This window comes from Oncorhynchus clarkii, chromosome 13 (assembly GCF_045791955.1).
Source record: "Oncorhynchus clarkii lewisi isolate Uvic-CL-2024 chromosome 13, UVic_Ocla_1.0, whole genome shotgun sequence".
NCBI classification, from domain to species: domain Eukaryota; kingdom Metazoa; phylum Chordata; class Actinopteri; order Salmoniformes; family Salmonidae; genus Oncorhynchus; species Oncorhynchus clarkii.
In genome coordinates, this window is record NC_092159.1 from 36,308,047 (window position 1) to 36,326,617 (window position 18,571).

At 42.8% G+C, this 18,571-nt stretch overlaps 1 protein-coding gene across 1 annotated transcript; it reads left to right on the forward strand.

Annotated features, from left to right (window-relative positions):
- Nucleotides 1-10,942: 10,942 nt before the first annotated feature.
- LOC139364596 (ATP synthase F(0) complex subunit C3, mitochondrial-like) lies at nt 10,943-18,494 on the forward strand. Its single transcript, XM_071101471.1, has 5 exons — nt 10,943-11,146; nt 12,593-12,640; nt 17,145-17,225; nt 17,765-17,943; nt 18,174-18,494. Exons 2-5 carry the CDS (start codon nt 12,602-12,604, stop codon nt 18,286-18,288), a joined length of 414 nt encoding a protein of 137 aa, XP_070957572.1. The 5' UTR covers nt 10,943-11,146; nt 12,593-12,601; the 3' UTR covers nt 18,289-18,494.
- Nucleotides 18,495-18,571: the final 77 nt, after the last annotated feature.

Below are 18,571 nucleotides of genomic sequence, written 5' to 3' on the forward strand. Positions count from 1 at the left end.
GAACACGGGCTAGCCTACACCGGTCCAGCGCAGAGCCGAGGCCCAACATGGGCCAGCCCACACCAACCCAACACGGGCTAGCCTATAACATCCCAACACAGGCTAACCCATACCATCCCAACACAGCCAAGCCCCCACCAAACCCAGCACTGACCAGCCCACACTAAGCCGAGCACTGACTAGCCCACACTAAGCCCAGCACATGCTAGCCCACACCAAGCCCAGCCAGAGACAGGGTATCATTAGAATATTTGGGGTCATGGTTTGCAAACAGTTGTAGTGCATGTGACATATAGAAACTTAACAATTTCCCTTGGAAAAAATATATGTATGAAAGTAACAACTTGGTTGTCTTTCTGATAGTGTATCAAATTTCCTAAATACCTTTTAACTTGTGATAAATACATTTGAAATAAATGCATTCCTATAAAATATCAAAGGCTCATCAGCCCAATATGGGCAGCCTGCGCTGGCCATTATTTTAGCCTGCTTTGGGGCCACGTCGTGCCAATGTGGGCATGTTTTCTGGAAAAAGAAAGACTTATTTCAGGTAAAGTGAGGGCTGCCTTAACCGGAACGGGCTGCCTACACTGTGCCACGTTCAGTACGAAGAAACGTAATGCAACATTCAATTAAATGCAAAGGGTTCTGTACTGAACGACCAGTTGAAAAATAGGGAGGGGTTGGGTTGTGGGTTGTGGAACGCTGTCAGCATGGCCACTGTCCTTTAAATACCTCACTCATTGCTTCAAGCCACATCACGCCACACTGTGGGGCTTGTTCTTAGACTTTTAGGTACGTTTGCTCCATATGGTGGATATGGAGCAAACGTACCTAAAAGTCTAAGAACATTTGAAAAATGTTTTGGGGTAACAAGCCATTACGCAAAGTACCAAATGTTTAATCAAACTGAATGTACCCCTGGGAAAATGCCTCGGGGGCCGTGTCGCCAATGAGCATTAACCCAATGTTGGCAGCCGACATGGGGCCAATATTTTAGCCTGCATTGGCCAATGTGAACATGTTTGCTGGGCAGCAATAATACCTACATTAGAATTGAGTTCAACTACCACAAAGCTACTGCAAAACACAGTATAGTTAGTTACATGATTACTAAACTCAGCAAAAAAAGAAACGTCCCTTTTTCAGGACCCTGTCTTTCAAAGATAATTTGTAAAAATCCAAATAACTTCACAGATCTTCATTGTAAAGGGTTTAAACACTGTTTCCCATGCTTGTTCAATGAAACATAAACAATTGATGAACATGCACCTGTGGAACGGTCGTTAAGACACTAACAGCTTACTAACAGGTAGCCAATTAAGGTCACAGTTATGAAAACTTAGGACACTAAAGAGGCCTTTATACTGACTCTGAAAAACACCAAAAGAAAAATGCCCAGGGTCCCTGCTCATCTGCGTGAATGTGCCTTAGGCATGCTGCAAGGAGGCATGAAGACTGCAGATGTGGCCAGGGAAATAAATTGCAATGTCTGTACTGTGAGATGCCTAAGACAGCTCTAAAGGGAGACAGGACGGACAGATGATCGTCCTCATAGTGGCAGACCATGTGTAACAACACCTGCACAGGATCAGTACATCCGAACATCACACCTGCGGGACAGGCACAGGATGGCAACAACTGCCCGAGTTACACCAGGAACGCACAATCCCCCCATCAGTGCTCAGACTGTCCGCAATAGGCTGAGAGAGATTGGACTGAGGGCTTGTAGGCCTGTTGTAAGGCGGGTCCTCACCAGACATCACCGGCAACAACGTCGCCTATGGGCACAAACCCATTGTCACTGGACCAGACAGGACTGGCAAAAAGTGCTCTTCACTGACGAGTCGCGGTTGTGTCTCATCAGGAGTGATGGTCGGATTTGCGATTATCGTCGTAGGAATGAGCGTTACACCGAGGCCTATACTCTGGAGCGGGATCGATTTGGAGGTTAGGGTTTTAGGGTTGATCAACAAACCACCTACTTGCGTGAGTCAGCACATTTGAGGTTATCACTTCAGTTGATTGATTCAGAAGAGATGGCAACCAGATTAATTATCTCCCATTAGATTATTTACGGTAGATAGTCGAAAGGAGGTGGCAGAGAGGACCAAGTTGTGCCTTATTGGATCTTCATGCAGCTTGGTTTATTGTGTAGATGTAAAATGGATTATGGAATTAAGATTTGTCTTAGATGAGAAAGACACAATATGATAATGTACTGTAGGCCCGCTAGTATATCAGCCAGCCTACTTGGCTACGTCAAGAAAAAAGCAAGACTTGTCTTGAATTGGACCTCATTACTTTTGGTGAAGAGTGTGAATATGAAGAAAAATGTGCATAGCAACCTAATGTATTCTCTTAGTAGGGGTCACATGCAGTGTTGGGGAAGCTACTCTGAAAACATAGTTTACCAAGCTACTAATAACTTCACACTGGAAGAAGTGAAACTACAATAAAGCCATCCTTATGAAAAAATAGTTTACTTAACTAAAGTTGCTTTGAAAAAGTAGTTCACTATATCCAAACTACTTGTGAAACATTATTGTATGAAAAACTGATATGTCATAGACTACAAACTGAACGAACAGATAACTTTGGGGTCAACACATAAATTGTGTTTCAAGTGAAAATTAGTCAGGTCTGATACCAAAAAAATAGAACGTATTGCCTAAAGTAGTTTGTAGTTCCAATAGTTAGCTACACTGCAAAAAAGTAATTATCTACTGAAAACCTTACCTAGATTTGATTTTAGTTCAACTACCACCAAGCTACTGTAAAATGTAGTTAAATTACTAGATAAACTACATAAGCCTAGTTCACTACTCCGCAATACTGGCCACCTGATCAAGCACAGGCCATAAGCATAATGCCTGTTCCTAAGAGGTCCCTACGTCAGGAGTAAGGTCACTACAGTGGCCACATATACAGAAAGAGTCAACAGTTTGGACACACTGTAATGTGTATTCTAAGAATCAGGAAGCAAGTACAGGGAGTGAATTTAATAAATTAACATTGAACCAAACAAGACACACGAGTAGCATACCTACATAAACACTGAAACAGAGTCAATAACACCTGTGGAAAGAACCAAAGGGAGTGACAGACATAGGGGAGGTAATCAGGAAGGTGATGGAGTCCAGGTGAGTCTCACGAGGCGCAGGTGCACATAACGATGGTGACAAGTGTCATTTGCCATCGCTGATCCACTTTTTCCTTTGGTTTTTGTTTTCACACGTTTTCCATTTCACAATTATTTGTTCCTGTATTTAAACCCTCTGGGTTCTAAAAGGGCTCTTAAGCTATCCCCATTTTTGTTCCATGTAGAACCATCTGTGGAAACGGTTCTACATGGAACCCAAACGGTTCTACTTAGAACCAAAATGGTTCTTCTACCTGGAACCAACAAGGGTTCTTCAAATGGTTATCCTATGGGGACAGCCGAAGAACCTTTTTAGATGGCACTTTTTTTGTTGTTGAATGTGACCCCTATATGCTCTGGTCAAAAGTTGCTCTTCGGACATAGCCTTTGATATCAGTACCTGTGATTATTTTTGACAATTTTAATTGAAACCAAAAACATAAATAGTTTCTTAGCATGAGTAATTTCTAAGGCAAAAAACTTTACTAGCACTCTCCTGAGGATCTGCCTTTTTACTGAAGTTGCTGGGAAATGACTCTTAGCTCACAGCTCTTAGCTCCCTCTGTAGATGCCTACTGGACAACTTTTGTTTGTGTTGCTTTTAATGAATTTATCTTAACACTTAGTTCTAGCTAGCTATTTGTTTAGGTAGCTATCAAGTAAACACTTGGTGTGCACTGCAAACTAATGTTCTCTCTGTCTTGCAGAAGAGGCTGCTCAAACAAGTAGGCCTGTCACGACTTCCGAAGTCGGTGCGTCTCCTTGTTCGGGCGGCGTTCAGCGGTCTACTTGCCATCACCGATCCACTTTTTCCTTTGGTTTTTGTTTTCACACGTTTTCCATTTCACAATTATTTGATCCTGTATTTAAACCCTCTGATTCCCCCAGGGTGTTGTGCGGGATTATTACATGCTCAGGTTTATTTTGATTGCTGTTTTTTTGACGGGTGCTGTGTTCACCCTGCGTTATCTTTACCGTCTTGTTTTGGTCAAGTGTAATTGTTACCTTAAGTAAAGTACGTTGCTCACTCATTCTGCTCTCCTGCGCCTGACTTCATGCACCAGCTACACTCACCTTCTGACAAGGCCTTCTAGGGTAAGGTGGCACACCACCAAACATGTCGGTGGAGGACATCGGTTGATGTCAGTCTAACAAATCAAATCAAATGTATTTATATAGCCCTTCGTACATCAGCTGATATCTCAAAGTGCTGTACAGAAACCCAGCCTAAAACCCCAAACAGCAAGCAATGCAGGTGTAGAAGCACGGTGGCTAGGAAAAACTCCCTAGAAAGGCCAAAACCTAGGAAGAAACCTAGAGAGGAACCAGGCTATGTGGGGTGGCCAGTCCTCTTCTGGCTGTGCCGGGTGGAGATTATAACAGAACATGGCCAAGATGTTCAAATGTTCATAAATGACCAGCATGGTCGAATAATAATAAGGCAGAACAGTTGAAACTGGAGCAGCAGCACGGCCAGGTGGACTGGGGACAGCAAGGAGTCATCATGTCAGGTAGTCCTGGGGCATGGTCCTAGGGCTCAGGTCCTCCGAGAGAGAGAAAGAAAGAGAGAAGGAGAGAATTAGAGAACGCACACTTAGATTCACACAGGACACCGAATAGGACAGGAGAAGTACTCCAGATATAACAAACTGACCCTAGCCCCCCGACACATAAACTACTGCAGCATAAATACTGGAGGCTGAGACAGAAGGGGTCAGGAGACACTGTGGCCCCATCCGAGGACACCCCCGGACAGGGCCAAACAGGAAGGATAACCCCACCCACTTTGCCAAAGCACAGCCACAACACCACTAGAGGGATATCTTCAACCACCAACTTACCATCCTGAGACAAGGCTGAGTATAGCCCACAAAGATCTCCGCCATGGCACAACCCAAGGGGGGGGGGCGCCAACCCAGACAGGATGACCACAGTGAATCAACCCACTCAGGTGACGCACCCCTTCCAGGGACGGCATGAGAGAGCCCCAGTAAGCCAGTGACTCAGCCCCTGTAATAGGGTTAGAGGCAGAGAATCCCAGTGGAAAGAGAGGAACCGGCCAGGCAGAGACATCAAGGGCGGTTCGTTGCTCCAGAGCCTTTCCGTTCACCTTCCCACTCCTGGGCCAGACTACACTCAATCATATGACCCACTGAAGAGATGAGTCTTCAGTAAAGACTTAAAGGTTGAGACCGAGTTTGCGTCTCTGACATGGGTAAATTTCGTGAAATTTTCAACCAACCCGTCTACTACGCTAGCTATAAAAATGTAGGGGGTTGTCACTAGTTATCAAAGCCACCAAGTCATAAACCTGCCCGATTCTGGTTAAATTGAGAGTAACTAGCTAACATTCTAATTTGTTTTCAAAGGCTGAACCCTCCTAAAATGTTCACCAAATTGACCACAGAGATTTTGAAAGGGACAAATGTGTCGACACGAGCTACGAGGTAAGTTGTCGTTAGTTGATCTAAAGGGAAGAGTAGTCACATTGTGTAAAGTATGGATATGTACTGAACAAAAATATAAATGCAACATGCAACATGCAATTTCAAGGATTTTACTAAGTTACAGTTCATATAAGGAAATCTGTCAATTTAAATAAATAAATTAGACCCTAATCTACTGACATCACATGACTGGGCAGGGGTACAGCCATGGGTGAGTCTGGAAGGGCTTAGGCCCACCCACTTGGCAGCCAGGCCCACCCACTGAGAACCCAGGCCCAGCAAATCAGAATCAGTTTTCCCCACAAAAGGGCTTTTATTACAGACAGACATACTCCTCAGTTTCATCAGCTGTCCGGGTGGCTGGTCACAGACGGCCCCGCAGGTGAAGAAGACAGATGTGGAGGTCCTGGGTTGGCGTGGTTACATGTGGTCTCCATGTGGTCTTACATGTGAGGCCGGCTGGACATACCGCCAAATTCTCTAAAATAACGTTTGAGGCGGCTTATGGTAAAGAAATTAACATTAAATTCTCCGGCAACAGCTCTGGTGGACATTACTGCAGTCAGCATGCCAACTGTACACTACCTCAAAACTTGAGACATCTGCGGCATTGTGTTGTGTGACAACACTGCACATTTTAGAGTGGCCTTTTATTGTCCCCAGCACAAGTATGATGTATGATGTTCATGCTGTTTAATCAGCTTCTTGGTTTGCCACACCTGTAAGGTGGATGGTTTATCTTGACAAATGAGAAATGCTCACTAACAGGGATGTAAACAAATGTATGCACAAAATATGAGAGAAATAAGCATTTTGTTTATGTGGACCAACACATGTTGTATCTATATTTATAATTTTGTTCAGTATAATATAATCAAACTTTGATCAAACTTTACATTTGTTAGGATTTATTAACCTCTATCCGCTACTGACAAAAATGAATGGACCTCCCCTCCTGAGCCAATAATTTGCCCCTTGATAACCAGCGCACTTCTGTATGTTGTAAAAGCGTTACATGGTCGCTGCCCATATCATTGCATAGTGCAGAAAATACACGAGAGTTCAGTGGTCTTGCTATAACAAAGTTAATCATTTTCACTGTAGTGTCCAAAACGTCTTTCAAGCTGTCCGGCATTCCCTTGGTAGCAAGAGCCTCTCAGTGGAGGCTGCAGTGTACGCAAGTGATGTCGGGAGCAACTGCTTGCACGCCCGTTTTCACTCCACTATGTCTTCCTGTCATGGCTTTTGTGCCATCAGTACAGATACCAACACATCTTGACCACCAAAGTCCATTTGATGTCACAAAGCTGTCCAGTACTTTAAAAATATCCTCTCCTGTTGTCCTGGTTTCCAATGGTTTGCAGAAGAGGATGTCTTCCCTAATTGACCCCCCCATAAACATAGTGAACATATACCAGGAGCTGTGCTAGGCCTGCCACGTCTGTTGACTCATCCAGCTGTAACGCATAGAATTCACTGGCTAGTATGCGAAACAGTAATTGTTTCAAAACATCTCCTGCCATGTCACTGATGCGTTGTGAAACAGTGTTGTTTGATGAAGGCATTGTCTGTATAGTTTTTTGGGGCCTTTTCCCCCAGCATTGTCCCAGTCATATCCACGGCAGCAGGAAGAATTAAGTCCTCCACAATAGTATGGGGCTTGCCTGTCCTAGCCACTCGGTAGCTCACCATATAAGACACTTCTAGCCCCTTCTTATTAATGGTATCTGTTACTTTTATACATGTCTTACTACTCAAAAGTCGTCTTAATTCTTGCTCAGAAAACTCCATGGCTTATTTTTCAAATTGCCATGTTTTGTTTCTAAATGTCTGCGCAAGAATGAAGGTTTCATTGAGTAGTGAGATAGTACTTTTGCACATATAACACACTGTGGCTGAGGAAAGACACTACTCCCAATATAAGTGAAACCCAAATCAATGTAGTTCTCATCATATTTGCGCCTCTTCGATGGTCCAACGTCCCTGTCTGTTGTTCGGTGCTTTCCCGGGTAAGGGGGCAGTAGCTCTTCGGCTGCATCAGATTCACATCTGTCAGTGTCCATGCTAGCTGGGCTAACAACAAATGTAGAATTACTGATGATGATTACTCGTGGAAGCAGAACAATTTGTGTCATCGACAGGTGCAGGTGTAGTACTGCTGGTAGTAGCAGTACTAGCAGCAGTACTACCAGTAGAGCTGGTATGAAAATATAAATGGACTGTATGAAAATGTGAAGAATTGTTTTATTTAAAAAAAGTGAATCACATTTTTATTTGGCGTACCCCCGACCGCATTGCACATACCCCTGGATCACCTGTTCCAGGGGATCCAGAGACCCCCTTATCATCCCATGACAAGGTGAGGTACACCTGATATTGCTAAGAGGTAGGCTATTCTGTTGGCTATATACCTTCCGTATTTGGTCTGCTGAAATTAACTAAATAATCATGTATTCTTTGATATATTTTGATATATAAGGCCTATGTATTTGTATGCAGCGGAATTTGCTGTTGAATTTTAGATCCCGCTTTAAACAACTTTCATTTTATAAAGGCTTCAAAAAGCCTTCATAAGCACTACATAAATGGGTTACAAAGCATCTATAACCGTATGTCATGTTTTATAAAGGGTTCATAAATGTGGCATAACTGTGTGACATAATCACCAATGTCAAATGTGACATAACCCACTATGAAGAATATGCTTTATAAAGGGTGACATGTTCTGCTGAAGGATGGCATATGCTCTAAAGTGATGTCATGTTGGTCCCATTACACTCAATCTCATTCCCAGACACTTCTGCCCAGAGGCGCAAAAGTTATGGTGGGCCAACGCATCAAACTTGCTCTTCATTAGTTAGGGTTAGGTTTCAAATCAAATGTTAATTAGTTAAATTGTGGAAATAGGCAGGGTCTAGCAATAATTATGACTTTTTGACTGTTAAATAGTGATGAGAAATACTTTCCTCAGTAAGGTCAATCCTATAGAATTCTATGGTCACTCCCTCTAAGGTGAACTTTGAATCGATATCCCATATATCCCAGGCTTATACAGTGCATTCGGGAAGTATTCAGACCCCTTCCCTTTTTCCATATTTTGTTACATTACAGCCTTATTGTAAAATGTATTAAATCCTCATCAATCTACACACAGTACCCCATAATGACAAAGTGAACATAGGTTTAAAGAATGTTTTTGCAAAGCCACCCCTACATTATCTTGGCTGTGTGCTTAGGGTTGTTGTCCTGTTGGAAGGTGAACCTTCGCCCCAGTCTGAGGTCCTGAGCGCTCTGGTGCAGGTTTTCATGAAGGATCAATGTAATTTGCTCAAGTCCGTGCCGCTGAAAAACATCCCCACAACATGATGCTGCCATCACCATGCTTCACCGTAGGGATGGTGCCAGGTTTCCTCCAGATGTGAAGCTTGGCATTCAGGTCAAAGAGTTCAATATTGGTTTCATCAGACCAGATTATCTTGTTTCTCATGGTCGGAGAGTCTTTGCCTTTTACTGAGGAGTGGCTTCCGTCTGGCCATTCTACCATAAAGGCCTGATAGGTGTAGTGCTGCAGAGATGGGAGAACCTTCCAGAAGGACAACCATCGCCACAGAGGAACTCTGGAGCTCTGTCAGAGTGACCATTGGGTTCTTGGTCACCTCCCTGACCAAGGCCCTTCTCCCCCGATTGCTCAGTTTGGCCGGGCAACCAGCTCTAGGAAGAGTATTGGTGGTTCTAAACTTCTTCCATTTAAGAATGATGGATTCCACTGTGTTCTTGGGGATCTTCAATGCTGCAGACATTTTTTGGTACCCTTCCCCAGAACTGTGCCTTGACCGACTCCTGTCTCGGAGCGCTAAGGACAATTCCTTCGACCTCATGGCTTGGTTTTTGCTCTGACATGCACTGTCAACTGTGGGACCTGTATAGGCAGGTGTGTGCCTTTCCAAATCATGTCCAATCAATTTTATTTACCACAGGTGGACTCCAATCAAGTTGTAGAAACATCTCAAGGATGAATGGAATCAGGATGGACTTGAGCTCAATTTCCAGTCTCATAGCAAAGGGTCTGGTTATGTAAATAAGATAATTTTTTATTTTATTTTTTATAGACATTTGCTAAAATGTCTAAAACCTTGTTTTTGCTTTGTCATTATGGGGTATTGTGTGTAGATTGGTGAGGAATTGTTTTTATTTAATACATTTTAGAATTAGGCTGTAAAGTAACAAAATGTGGAAAATGTCAAGGTGTCCGAATACTTTCCGAAGGCACTGTATATGGTGTCATTTCATGGGACTCTGAATAATATGGAGTGTTCACTTTACAAGTGCGCTTACTGCACTAAAGAAAACCACTGACCAAACAACAGTGGCATGCTCACTGAATTAAAGGGCAACAACATTAAAAAATCGAATTTAGATTTAGACTTAGATTTTTCCCAGACCTCAAATGTCATCCCCTGATGTGGTTTAAGAATTGTGAACACAGAAAATCTAATTTTGCTGTTTTTCTATTAAAAAAGTGTTAACTGTGGAAAATCAGAAAAAAATTGTGAAACCTGGAAAAACAAAACCAAAAGAACTGATTTTTGGACAAAACAGAATTAGGTAAAACTATTTCATGGATTTTAAAAGAGCCATACCAACGATTTTGGATTTGCATGACTGCATTTTAAAGTGTGTCATCCTGCAGCACAACATTTTTGGGGAAGTTGAGGTCAGGTCCCATATTGACTATACACCCAAGAGGGAAAAAGGTTTGGCCATCCTAGAAATGTTTTTGGGAAATATAATATAATATATCAAATTTAGCAGACACTTTTATCCAAAGCGACTTTCAGTCATACATGAATACATTTTTATATGGTTGGGTGGTCCCAAGAATTGAACCCAATATCCTGGCATTGCAATGCTCTACCAAGATGCATGCTTTGTGACGCCTCAATTGAATGATTTATAAGGCCATTATTAAGCGTTGCTTATGCCACCCTTTATAAAGCACATGTTTATGTCATATTTGACATTGTTGGTTATGTCACACATTAATGCCACACTTATGAACCCTTTATAAAGTATAACATATAGATAGATGATTGTATGAAGCCTTTACAAGCAGTACGTCATTTAAAGCAGACAGAATTTCCTTTACTCCTAAGATTTTGGAAGTAGGCGGGACGTCCTATACACTGTCCTATAGAAATTGAGGACACTGGATGTAGTTTGAAAGGTTAACGGAAATATGGTCCAATGGGGAAAGGGAATAGGATTCGAGTCCATTCTTACTATACCTTAGCGTTCGAGTCCCCCAGCCGCCCAAAAATACTGTCAACCAATTGCAATTATTGTAGTTCATTGAAAGCTCCATTATAGGCTAGGTTAAAAGTAGTGACAAGATACAAAGGAAATCACAGTCGAAGGAGGTTTCCTTTTGTCCAATGGGCGTTTAGGACGTATGCACTAAGCTTATAAATAACAAGGTGACAGTTGTCAGAGTGCACATTGACTGCTGCTGTGAGCGAGAGCTAGTAATCGAGGACCCCGTGTGTACTGTAACATTAAGGTGAGTTAGTAGTTTAGGGTTTCAGTGTGACATATTTTTGTCATTTCGCAAAGCTTATACTCGCGTTGTGAATATTTTGAAATGTCCTGTCTGCATTGCTGGGACGAATAGAAATTGTTAGCATGCTAGCTAGCTAACGTTATCCATGCATTGTAGGTGAAGTTGACGGCCATTCAATGACTCCTTCCCAAGAATGACATTTTACAGTGACTGTATTCGTGCTGTTGAATTCTTACCAGAGAAGTGTCTACATGGGCAGCCGCGTATACTGTTGGGAAATAAACATGCAAATGATAACTTGCGAATCCATGCATTGGAGTACAACCGATTCTAAGTTGAGGTGAAGCTTCTGCAAAATGTCTGACTTGCTCGTCCATATCTGGGCCTAGTGAACCCGTGCATGTTTTCGGTCATTATGGATTCATGTCCCTGAGGATTGAGAAAGACGTTTAACAATTTCTATCAAATGCTATAGTTTGTGTCCTGTACCAAATGCCGCGTCCTTGTCTTTAAATCCTGTATTGGTGTCTGGGTCATTTTTGACCTTCACGTCTGGAGCTGGCTAGCCAACTGCTCCCACCTATCTGTTAACGTTAGCAGTGTCCGCCTGAAGTATATTAAACGTAGCTAGCTCTGGCTAACGTTACCCAGGTCAGTCAACTAGCGTTTCATGCTGTCGTCCTTTTTGCAAATCGCTGCTACCCTCACTGCGTGTGACATGGGTTTAATAAGCCCCATTCGCGCATGGACATTTGATTTGGGATAGTTAAGTCCTTCATTTGTATTTTGTGCTAATGTTAACGTTGCCGGCCCAGGGGCGGAATGGCGACGGGTGTACTGCACTAAAAGTATGTTATCTTTTACACTGAATTTAGCTAGTTAGATTTTTATTCATTCATAGCTAGAAGGCTAGCTTGCCTGTCTGGGCCTTATGCGCGCAGGCACTTATACACTACCTCGCTACCAACGCAATTGGATTAATTAGCTTTAGACATCTCTGGATGTCGAAGTTGATCATAGTTCAGCACCCAATTTAGTGTTTTGAAAGATTTTTTTCTTTAATGCTTCATTGTGGTCTTGCCGCATTCAAACAAGCCTTGCCATTTTTCATGGAATTTCACTTAATCAAAAAGTCTTATGGCCTGGGTGTGAAGCTTGTAACTTGACTCTTTATTTGTGCAGAGTTGTAACCTCGGGCTTATACAGTCAGATTTTACTACAGGACTTTAGTCTGCTTTTTGCAAATCCTCTTCCCTGATGCACATGGTCAAATGCTTGACTGGTTACACTTACAGCTCAGGACACCTTTACTCTACCTTTAGCAGTGTAGAGCTGGTTTAGGTGGTGGACTGTAGCTAAGTATTGTGCATGCCTTCCATTGTAAAAAAAAAAAAAAAAGGTCAGAATTAGCAGTTCAAAAATGTAATTTCTCATCTCTCTTCACAGGCACCAGCCATGTACGCCTGTGCTAAGTTTGTCACCTCACCTGCTGTGGTATGTATTATTTGAAACTACAATGTCACCTGTTTGATGCTCTGCCAGTTGTGCCTTATCAGTCTAGATCTAGCATGTACACACAATCTTGTTTAGCTAAAAGATGCACAGCAAATAAGATATCACTTTATTTGTCACATGTGTCAAAGACAGCAGGTCAGTGAAATGCTTACTTACAAGCTCTTAATTAACTATGCAGTTTTAAGAAGAATAAATGTTAAGTAAAAAATAATTAAAGAGCAGCAGTAAAGTAACAGTAGCGAGGCTATATACAGGAGGTACAGAGTCAATGTGTGGGGCTACAGGTTAGTTGAGGTAATAGGTACATGTAGGTAGGGTTAAAATGAATATGCATAGATAATCAAGAGTAGCAGCAGTGTAAAAAGGGAGGCGGGGAGACAATGCAAATAGTCTGGGTAGCCATTTTATTATTAGACCATTTTTAGGGCCGTCCTCTGACACAGCCTTTATATATATATATAATCTCAATATTGTTCAAAAATATAAAGAGAACACTAAAATAACACACCCTAGATCTGAATGAATGAAATATTCTTATTAAATACTTTTTTCTTTACATAGTTGAATGTGCTGACAAAATCACAAAATTATCAATGGAAATCAAATTTATCAACCTATGGAGGTCTGGATTTGGAGTCACACTCAAAATTAAAGTGGAAAACCACACTACAGGCTGATCCAACTTTGATCTAATGTCTTTAAAACAAGTCAAAATGAGGCTCAGTAGTGTGTGGCCTCCACGTGCCTGTATGACCTCCCTACAACGCCTGGGCATGCTCCTGATGAGGTGGCGGATGGTCTCCTGAGGGATCTCCTCCCAGACCTGGACTAAAGCATCCGCCTACTCCTGGACAGTCTGGTGCAACGTGGCGTTGGTGGATGGAGCGAGACATGATGTCCCAGATGTGCTCAATTGGATTCAGGTCTAGGGAACGGGCGGGCCAGTCCATAGCATCAATGCCTTCCTCTTGCAGGAACTGCTGACACACTCCAGCCACATGAGGTCTAGCATTGTCTTGCATTAGGAGGAACCCAGGGTCAACCGCACCAGCATATGGTCTCACAAGGGGTCTGAGGATCTCATCTCGGTACCTAATGGCAGTCAGGCTACCTCTGGCGAGCACATGGAGGACTGTACGGCCCCCCCCCCCCCCCCAAAGAAATGCCACCCCACACCATGACTGACCCACCGCCAAACCGGTCATGCTGCAGAATGTTCTCCACGGTGTCTCCAGACTGTCACATGTGCTCAGTGTGAACCTGCTTTCATCTGTGAAGAGCACAGTGGCGAATTTGCCAATCTTGGTGTTCTCTGGCAAATGCCAAACTTCCTGCACGGTGTTGGGCTGTAACTATGTAGGTGATTAACCTCTCACCTTGTAGGCTAATCAAACCCTATAGTACTTAGTCTTTACTAAGGACAAGATTTGGATTGATCATAAGGGTTGCACATTTTGGGATATTCAGAGGTGGGAATTAATGGGAATATATGGGAATTAATGGCAATGTATGCCATTTATATTACCATTTCAATGCAATGTTTTTTTTTACATTGGGTATATTTACCATAACAAACAACCCTTGTACCTTATCATAAGTAGACATAATTGCAAATGATTAAATTATTCCAATAGAAATATAACAAGTTTTTTATGAATGCAACTTTAATTGAGTTGACTCGTCACAGGATGAGTTCACTGAACAAAAGGGAATATTGAATAGACCCCAATGATCCATTGCATCTCCCAAAAATGTTTTCAACATACAGTTGAAGTTTACATACACCTTAGCCAAATACATTTAAACTGTTTTTCACAATTCTTGACATTGAATCCTAGTAAAAATTCCCTGTCATATGTCATTAAGGATCACCACTTTATTATTCTGACATTTCATATTCTTAAAATAGTCGAGATTTATTTCATTCCCAGTGGGTCGGAAGTTTACATGCACTCAATTAGTATTTGGTAGCATTGCCTTAAACAATTTAAACTTGGGACAAATGTTTCAGGTGGTCTTCCTCAAGCTTCCCACAATAAGTTAGGTGAATTTTGGCCCATTCATCCTGACAGAGCTGGTGTAACTGAGTCAGGTTTGTAGGCCTCCTTGCTCGCACATGCTTTTTCAGTTCTGCCCATGTTTTCTATAGGATTGATGTCAGGGCTTTGTGATGGCCACTCCAATACCTTTGACTTTTTTTGTCCTTAAGCCATTTGCCACGTCTTTGGAAGTATGCTTGGGGTCATTGTCCATTTGGAAGACCCATGGAGGTAACGGGAAAGAGCATCAAATCCACAAAGTCCCTTCCACCAGGTGGCTGAGATGTTGGCACGACTGCCATAATGTATCCATCCCAAAGCCCTTGCTTGGAAGTGTATGTCACCAGACTGCCAAGAACCTTGCCCTCATCCAGGCCAAGGTGGTGAGACACGGTAGTGATGACACCACATGCCTTTTTGATCTCTACACCAGACAGTGTGCTCTTGCCAGCATACTTGGGGTCCAACATGTACGCTGTGGTGTGTATGGGCTTCAGCCAGTGGTCTTCACACTTCAGTTTCCTCTGCTTGGACTAACAGTGAAGTGGGCAGGGCAGTACAGACTCTACAGAGTCAACATCAGACAGGATGGCATTGTCTCCCTCAATCTGTGCAATGGCTACTGCTACAGGCTGCTTACCACTCTCTCCCAAAATGCATCATCCAGTAGGATCCTCTTGATGGGGCTGTCTGTATCGGCAGACTGTGATATGGCCATTTCTTGGAGAGACTCCTTCCCCTCCAGGAGACTGTCAAACATGATGATAACATGATGATAACACCACCCCAACGGGTGTTGCTGGGCAGCTTCAATGTGGTGCTCTTATTCTTCTCACTTTGCTTGGTGACATAGATTGCTATAACTTGATGACTCTTCACATACCCAACATTTCCTTAGCTCTCTTGTAGAGCGTATCCATTCTTTTCAGTGCAATGATGTCCTTGAGGAACAGATTTAATGCATGAGCAGCACAGCCAATGGGTGTGATGTGAGGGTAGTACTCTACTTTAGTCCAAGCAGCCTTCAAGTTTGCAGCATTGTCTGTCACCAGTGCAAATACCTTCTATGGTCCAAGGTCATTGACTGCCTTCAGCGCATCTGCACTGAAGAGGCCGGTGTCTGTGCTCTTGTAGAATACTGGTTGAGGGGTGGAGATGCTGTAAATTATTCCTTGCCCACGAACATTTGACCACCCATCAGAGATTGCAATAGTCTGCTTTCTCTGATTTGCTTGACCTTCACTTGAACTCTGCACCCAGCAAATGAGTAGATAAAGCATGTCTGGTTGGAGCGGTGTATGCTGGGCGAAGAACGTCCAGAAATCTCTTCCAATACACATTGCCTGTGAGCGTCAGAGGTGAACCAGTTGTGTGCACAGCTCGAGCAAGACCTTCATCAGCATTTCTGACTACGTTCCTCCATTGAGTCAAACAAAACTTCTGATTCCAGGAGGACCATGAGCTGTTGCTATCGATAAGTTGTCTATTCATAATTTTCACATCGCATAGAAGTAGAGGGACTTTTGTCAGCGGTTGTGAGCGCTGAGGGAATTTTATGCACTTGGCCAGATGATTCTGCATTTGTTTTCTTCACATGATTTGGCACAGTATTTGCAAATGTACACAGCTTTTCCTTATACATTAACTGCACTGAAATGTCTCCACCACAGTGCCTGTGGCATTTTCCTGTAAAGATTAGAAAAGAGTAAAAATAAAATATACAATTCCATGTACAGAAATAGTTAAGCGGTTAAATTAAACAACTTTTTGTAAGATGTTTTAAAATTAAACCTGTATGGAAACCGGTGAATTAACACCTCAGTTAGCAGACTCAAGCAAGCTAAAACTAACTAGCAGAAATTGTTAGAAATTATTTAAACACTTTGCTGTAGGCTACTATTTACCAGTTAACAAAAAATTGTCTTATAAAATATATTCACCCCACCCAGTATTGTAAGCATGTAGTCCTTGGCTCAGTGTAGTAGTGTGGGCTCAATAGCATCTCATTAGTGGGCAAGATCTTGAGACTCAGCTGTACATGTGATGGGGAAAAATGCACTGTGCATACAGAGGGTTGCAATTCCATTGAATTGGAGATAGTTTAACCAGAATTTGCCTTGTGGATCTCACAAAAGGTTCACTGAACTTTTTTTGATGAATTTAAGCCTGGGAATTTTGCTTAACTTCCCATGGAAACTTACCAGAAAGTTTTTGACCCTTTGCAACCCTAATCATGATATTGCCATTCTAACAGTCTTGATGCCTCTATCTTCCTAGACGTTAAGACTATTAGATGCAACTCTGTAGGGTCATAATCTTGGCGTGCTCCAGAAACTCACCTCAGGGTAATCTACATTTGGCAGTCTGATAGTAATGACTTAAGTAGAGCTTGTTACAAGCTTCTAAGTCTGTCTAGGAGTCTGATGTGTAGTTGTCTCTTGCAGCTGCGTGGGGGGTCCAGAGTCCTCGCCCGGCCAGTCTCGGTCTCAGTCTTCAACAGACCTGAAGCCAGAAGTGAGCAGCAGGTGAGCCTCTTTTCAAACCAAAATGAAACCCTGTGACCGTAACATTGCTCACAATTCTGTGCTTAGGTTTGTGTAAACCTTTTGCCAATTGCCCCTTTTTGTGATAAGGCCACTTGTTCATAATGTTTGTTTTTCAACACCTCAGTAACCCTTATTTTCTTTTCAGTTGTATTTATCCTGAACACCAGACCATTTTTGAATCCTTGTCTGGTGAAATACTAACGTGACCTGTGCTTATGACCATTTCCACGGGTCTCTTCAGGACTCTCCAGTGTGACCACTTTATCCGCCTTCAATATTTTTCTGTGCAACATGGAATTTAAATTTGGGAGCACCAGTGTGTGAAGAGAAATGAAGGGTTTTTAGCTTTATTACCTGAGATTTTTCATAGTGGTCCTACATTTCTGTGCGCCTAGATTTTTAAACTTTAGGGATGGGTCTTTATACGATCTACACCTGTCAGGTTGTCTCGGTTCCATGTCATTCTCAAGCTTCTCTATGTTCTGATTTTGACTGCTCTGCCCCTGCATCTTCCCCAGACCCTATTTCCTGTTGGTGAGGCCACTCTTCTAACCCGGGGGTTCCAGACCAGCGCTGTCTCCAGAGACATCGACACGGCTGCCAAGTTCATCGGTGCTGGAGCCGCCACAGTGGGAGTGGCTGGATCAGGGGCTGGAATTGGAACTGTGTTCGGCAGCTTGATCATCGGCTATGCCAGGTAACTGATGAACGAAAAGGAGTTCAACCCTTTGTGGGAGTGAGCAGATTCAGAAGTGAAACTTGATGAAAAAGAATAGTTGTGATTATGTGGGTGGTAGAGAAATGCTAATGTTTTACCGCAAGAGTATTGTTGAAGTGTGTGAGCCTGTTCATATAATTAACTAACAATTTGCTACTTGTGCTGTTGTCCAGCCAAAGCTTAACTTCCAGTCCTCGTTCTCTTGACAGGAACCCCTCCCTGAAGCAGCAGCTCTTCTCCTATGCCATCCTGGGCTTTGCTTTGTCCGAGGCCATGGGGCTCTTCTGTCTCATGGTGGCGTTCCTCATCCTGTTCGCTATGTAATTTAGTCACACCCTGTTCCCATCCCTGCCCCGTCACCTTTCTCCCAGGGAATCGAAGCTCATGAGGCCGTGGCACCGCCATTCCAAACAAAATCTACGACTACAAATCCTGCCTTTTTATGTTCCCCTTTTTTCTTTTTGAGGTTTTACGTAAGAGCTCACTTTGGTTTAGACGGTCTGTCTGAATAAATGGTTGGGATAACTAAACTTGTCAGTCTTTATTTTCAGTGTTTGGATGCTGGACTTAAAGATGGGGAAACTAAAAGTACTAGTTACCTTATCAC

Bases quoted from the DNA above. Each gene is read 5' to 3' on its own strand.
- LOC139364596 (XM_071101471.1), top strand. From the start codon at position 12,602: ATGTACGCCTGTGCTAAGTTTGTCACCTCACCTGCTGTG. The intron at 12,641-17,144 runs GTATGTATTATT...TGTCTCTTGCAG, and splicing joins TTGTCACCTCACCTGCTGTG to CTGCGTGGGGGGTCCAGAGT. The intron at 17,226-17,764 runs GTGAGCCTCTTT...CATCTTCCCCAG, and splicing joins AAGCCAGAAGTGAGCAGCAG to ACCCTATTTCCTGTTGGTGA.